The 6,000-nt window shown below is 40.6% G+C and overlaps 1 protein-coding gene across 1 annotated transcript in view; it reads right to left on the reverse strand.

Moving 5' to 3' along the window:
- KDM5A (lysine demethylase 5A) overlaps positions 1 to 4,289 on the reverse strand; it is a 93,486-nt gene extending 89,197 nt beyond the window's left edge. Inside the window, exons 1-2 of the mRNA XM_032874917.1 lie at positions 3,644 to 4,289; positions 1,016 to 1,093 (exon numbers count right to left, since the gene is read on the reverse strand). Of these exons, the coding sequence (XP_032730808.1) occupies positions 1,016 to 1,093; positions 3,644 to 3,808 (243 nt within the window). The 5' untranslated portion in view covers positions 3,809 to 4,289. The remainder of the gene's footprint in view (positions 1 to 1,015; positions 1,094 to 3,643) is intronic.
- Positions 4,290 to 6,000: the final 1,711 nt, after the last annotated feature.

Below are 6,000 nucleotides of genomic sequence, written 5' to 3' on the forward strand. Positions count from 1 at the left end.
CTTCACCATGACATATTAAGCCTCAGCTAGCTAAGATTTCTCTTTTGTACTCTGAAACACTTTTCTACTACACTGAAATATCTTTCAACAACCCAGCAGAGAGGTATAACAGCAATATTTAAATAGATTTCAATCTAGAAAATTTAAAAGAGACCAGTAATACTTAAAGAGACATGTTAATAAATCAGGTAAACAGTCTTGGAAAAGTTCTGTTAAAGCTAAAAATAACCTTTGAAAACCTTTCATAAAATATTAAAACATACTCTTCCAAGACCCCAAGAGAGAATCTTCCGACATTAACAAAATTTTAGTAGAATATTAAGTGCTAAAGGAAGTAGAACTTAGAATTTCAGGATCTCAAAATTTAAAAGAAAAAAAGAATTCCAGGTCTCTGCAGGTAAGCAATGGATAGTTCCACTATGAAACACATAGCTAGAGAGTGTTTTCCGTAGTCCCAGTTAAGTGAAAAAAAAAAAACAAAAAAACTGTTAACAACTACTTTTTACAATTTGATCTCAGCCCAAGTCTTGACCTCAAGGTTGTGGGTTCAAGCCCCACATAGGGCTCCACCCCAGAAGTGGATCCTATTTAATAAGGAAGGAAGGAAAGGAGGAAGGGAGGGAGGGAAGGAAGGAGAGAGAGGAGAAAAAAAAATGAAAAGGGAAAAGAAGAAGAAACCTCCTTCCATTCAATCCCAACTAACATTAATTCTAAGCCTGGTACATGAGTTGCTCAAAGTTCTCTGCTAGAGCCCGAAATTAAGAATGTATCAGGAGGAAGGCGCCTGAGTGGCTCAGTGGGTTAAGCCTCTGCCTTCAGCTCAGGTCATGATCTCAGGGTCCTGAGATCGAGTCCCGCACTGGGCTCTCTCTCAGCAGGGAGCCTGCTTCCCCCTCTCTCTCTGCCTGCCTCTCTGCCTACTTGTGATCTCTGTCAAATAAATAAAAAAATAAAATCTAAAAAAAAAAAAAAAAAAGAATGAATCAGGAGGAAGAAATCCTGATATAACACTCACCTCAAGTTCATTCAGGCGCTGGACTCTGGGAGTGAAACGAAAACTTTTTACTTCACATGCAAATGGAGGTTGCCAATCCTAAATAGAAATATATACATATATAAAGAAATATATATATATATATTTTTTTTTTTTTAAACATACTGATGTATAAGCAAAGAATGCATTATTCACTCCCTTAGTTTAAGGGGATGAATAGCCATAAATCATAATGAAAACAAGTCAACTTTAAGTATTTTTCATTGTAGAAACAGAAAGAATAGTATTTTTCAGATGAGGTATTTTCAATATAACTTATCTCCAATCACTTATCTCTCATATTCCATTATTAAAATTATTTTACCTATAAATCCTCCTCAAATTGCACCAGTCCCATTATTTATAAGCCACAATTATGTTTTCCCCAATCACTCAAGTGGCATGCAGTGAACTCATGTATCACAATGGTGTCTAATAAACATCTAAGTTTACCAAATTTAAAACAAAACAGAATCTGAAAGAAACTATAAAAGGTAAAACTGAGGATTAAAAAGTAATTTTTTAAAGTATTTATATAATTTTTTGAAGTACTTATATAATACATATATAATCTTTTTTTGTTCATGTGTAATGTGACACAGCACTTCACAGTCTATGTTACATAAATGTTTTGTTCAAAGCCTGGTTTCTCAGCATCCAAATATTAAAAAAAAAAAAAAAAAGTAAGCAATCCACAGAACAAGAGCAATTTCCAGATTGGAGCCGTGGTATACTGAAATGAGATAGCACAATTCAAGTAGGGTTCTAGAAAACGTATTTTGATTTGGCCTAAATAAGAGTAAATCTACCTAAAAATGTGAGAAGTAGTCAAAAAAATTTTTCTTATCTTGGAAACTAAAGAACTTCACCAATATTGAAATTAAATTCTGCTTATAAACAAGATTTATTTTTAATAGTAATATAACATACAAAGAAAAGCTATATTATTTCAATCTTTTAGTAATAAAAGGCATATATATATACACATACACACACACTTTTTTTACCTGAAGGTACCCTAATACAATTTCTAATTCATAAAGGCAAGACAGGAGATAAAAACATGGTTTAGGAAAAACTTCAATCTTCAAGTTTTGCCAGTATTAAGTAATTTTGATAGCTAAACAGTTAAATGAAGCTTTAGGAAGATGGCAATGCACATCCCATCAATTATCATAGCAATCAGTTTTTAATCTTTTGCCTGTGATTAACAGTTTATAAATCTTAACCGAATTCATTAAGCACAAACAGGTTTAGCAGCGTGTCTGGGTTTTAGAATCAAACAGACTGATCTAGGTTCAAAATCTACCTTGCCACTCACCCAAGATCATACATTTGATAAGTTATGTAACTTATTCGGACTTGTCTCATCTGTAAAATGAGATGTTATTTACCCACTAAGGTTTCAAAGAATATTAAGTGAAAAACTCTGCTCCTGCTCCTCCCTCCTATCTTAAACTCTTTATTCTCTAGGGTGCCCACCACTTGTGGTTGTCTATGGTGAGAGCAGACACTTTTTAAAATGCAACACGGAAAACAGTACTTCATCTTTTATTCTGGTTAGTAGACAAAACACAAAGCAAGGAGTCCCTTTAAGAAGCACGGAAGGCAATAGTTCACAAACTTTATTGCGCATTGAGCATCATCTAAGAATACGTGCTGGAAAAGCACATTCTAGAACTTCCACATCCAGAAATTTATTCTAGTCTGAAAAGGGGCCTAGAGATCTGCATTTTAACAAGCATCTGGTTGAGCCTTGTGCAAGTGGACCAAGAATAGCATTTGGAAAATGCTGGTCTAACGGGTAAAGAAAAAAACCCTTTTGACCTTGAGCAAATCACACAACCTCTTGGGGCACTAATTCCCCCAAAGGCGTAGTCTTGGCTTTCCTTGCTGTAAAGACGGAGGATTATAAAAACCTACAGGCGAACAGGAATTTGCAATAATTGCAATTCATAAATCTTTGAATCTTGGTTCCTTATGTCAAAAGATTCATCGTTTTCTTCCACCTCTATTGTTGACTAATTCCTAAGCCACCAAATTCTAAAATAAATGCTTCTCCTTTTCCCCTGGGAAGCCTCTTTCATTGCGGCAACAGAGTCTAGGGTTCTTGTTTGGAAATACCATCTTAGGGGACAACTAGATCTCAGATTACCGTTTAAGAAACCTTACCCTCGAGATGAGGCCTGCAAATACTTAATAAATTAAGCACTAATAGAACTTGGATAAAAAGAAAAAAGTAAATGCAAGGGCAGTTTTTACTACAGCACCATAATGAGAGAGCACAGTACAGGAGGGTAAGACGTGTCATGCCCTAACACTTCAAACGCCATCTCGGCCAACGAAAGGCCTGAAGTCTTTTGTTACCCCTGCCTACAATCAAGAAGAGAAGTACCAGCTCCCAAGTTCTAGGCGGAAAGGCCCCTGGGACACCACTCTCGCGTTTAGACGTGCCTATCACAGAAAACCTGCAAAAGAAATCAAGGAAAGAACATCGAGAAACTTAGCTTCTAGTTGTTGAGAAACAAGAGAGTAAATATGAAAGGGCAGAAGGACCCGAAAAGTAAAGCTAAAGCACTCTCCCTGCCCTCTCTCCTCGGACTCCGGTACCTTGGGCGGTCGGATTTTGCAGATGCCGGTTTTTTCCGCCAGAGGCCGGATGCGGCCGATAAAGCTGAGTGGGTCCGTGAATTCCTCCCAGCTGGGCTCAAAGACTGGGCACTCGGGAGGTGGCACAAACTCTGCCGCGTAGCCCCCCGGCCCCACGCCAGCCATGGCAATACCCGGAGGGGCCCCCGGAGGGGAGGAGGTGGGGAACAGGTGGAGAAAGGCTGGCTGAAGCCCTCCGAACCCTCTCACGTCTCCTGACAGCGGCCAAAGCTCATCTTCTCGGACAAGAACTGCTCAACACAGGAACCCCACAATCGCTTCCCCTTCTCGTTTGTTATTGTTTCCTTCGGGGTTTTTCCTCTCTGGGTCAGGACTTTTCCGGAAGTTAAGGTACTGTCAAATCCCTCCGCCACCACAGAAACAAAATCCCTCCGCAGCAACGCGACGCCTCGTCGTAGGACCTTTCTTCTTCCTCCCTTTGCCGGCAGCCGGGTGTGGTTCCTAATCTCCTTGTCTGCGAAAGTTCTGCGCTGTCCGGCGGCTTCAAGCGGCAGACCCCGGAGGTTCCACGAGCGTTCCTGTAGGAAAGAGAGCGCTGAGAGGAAAACAGCCGGAGCTCAGGGGGAACACACTCTTCCGGCGCGGAGGAATGTGTAATGCCCCAGAGGGCAGAGGTTCTGCTTCCGGTGAGGAGGGTTCTGTTCCTCTTTGTGTACAAATGACACGAAAACAAACTCAGCCAGCCCTAGGCGGTACTATCTCCTTGCCCGGGTACCGCGGCGTGTTTTAACCTTCCTGTCTTTTTCCACGTAACTCACTTTTTCAGCATCTCTTTCTTTAGTCTTTTGATTGTTAGTCTCCCTCTGAATACTCTCGCTCGGCCAATTTATAGCCGCCTCATCTCCATGACAACAGGTTCAGGTCGAATCTAACCCCCCAAACCCTGCCAGCCGATTTTAGCCATCATCTAGGAATTGCTTTTCGTGCACATGGAAGCAACCGCTCTTGACCTTGTTTTTCCGGCAATTGATCCCAAGTCATCTCAACAGCAAGCACTTCACTCTGCTACCACACGCTCCGTAAACCTTTGTCAGTATGCTGTAAAAGCTATTGCAACCTTCTGATCCTGCTTGTCAAAAATTTCTATGCCAGTGTACATCTCCACTTACTCCAAATTGTGGGCAAATAACGCAGAATGAATTAAAGAAGAAACCATGAAGTGGTAGTTCCAGTGTTAAATATTTACTGGAAGACTTCCTTTCCAGGGCTTTTCCTCATACTCCCTGGACAACCTCAGCTACCCCAGGACCTAAATTGCCAACTATAGTTGATGATTCCCCAAACTGTATTTCCAGCCAAGATTTTTCTTTCGAGTTACAAACCAATACATCTCGCTAAATACTAGATAAGCCCACTTGGTTAATTCAAGTACCTACAGTTTTTTCAGTGTTTCCAGTTTCCATGAATGACTTCATCCTCCTACTCAGCTGCCTGAGCCAGAAATCCTTGACTGCTCCCTTACTATGCATAATCAGATGTCAAGTCTAGAGACTGTGTCACCTAAAAATCTTGAATTCACCCATGCCTCCCTATTCTCATTCTCTCTATCCTAATTTAAGTTCTCTCCCACCTGAACTATGATAGCTCAGTTCTTACCCCCATCTCCAATCCCATTCTACTCTGTAGTCAGATTGCTTTGTCTAAAATCCATCTTACTCCCAAACTTCACTTGCTATTTCTCCATATACCACACCAAGAGTTTTGTGATGGCTTTAATACACCATGCTTTCTCTCATCTCTGAGCCTTCACAGATATGTTTCGTCTGTCTGAAATAAGTTTTACTCTCCTGATCCCACCCCACAGTTTCATATATCTCCTTTCTGAACTACTCCTCTTTCTCTCTCTCTTTCTTTCAAGATTTTATTTATTTATTTGAGAGAGAGAGAGCATGAGCGGGGTGAGGGGCAAAGGGAGAGGGACAAGCGGACTCCCTGCTAAGCTGGGTGCCTAGTGTGGGGCTTGATCTCAAGACCCTGAGATCATAACTCGAGCAGAAGGCAGACATTTACCTGAGACACTAGGTGCCCCTGACCTACTCCTCTTTCATCTATCAGGTTAAATATCACTTCATCTGGAAAACTTTCCCTAACTCTCGAAAGTTATTTACTCAGCAGCAACCTGTACTTCCTCATCAGACTTTTTTGGAATTACTTAATTGCCTTTCTTCCTCAGACTTTAAGCTATACAAAGGCAGGTGCAGAGTCTGTTTTGTGGACCATTGTAGCCCCATTCCTAAAGTAGTGGTTGGTGTATAAAGGCGTGCAATAAATATCTGCTAAATAAATATCTGTTGAAT

This window comes from Lontra canadensis, unplaced genomic scaffold, assembly GCF_010015895.1.
Source record: "Lontra canadensis isolate GAN:19392208 unplaced genomic scaffold, GSC_riverotter_1.0 scaffold53, whole genome shotgun sequence".
In the NCBI taxonomy this organism is placed as follows: Eukaryota; Metazoa; Chordata; class Mammalia; order Carnivora; family Mustelidae; genus Lontra; species Lontra canadensis.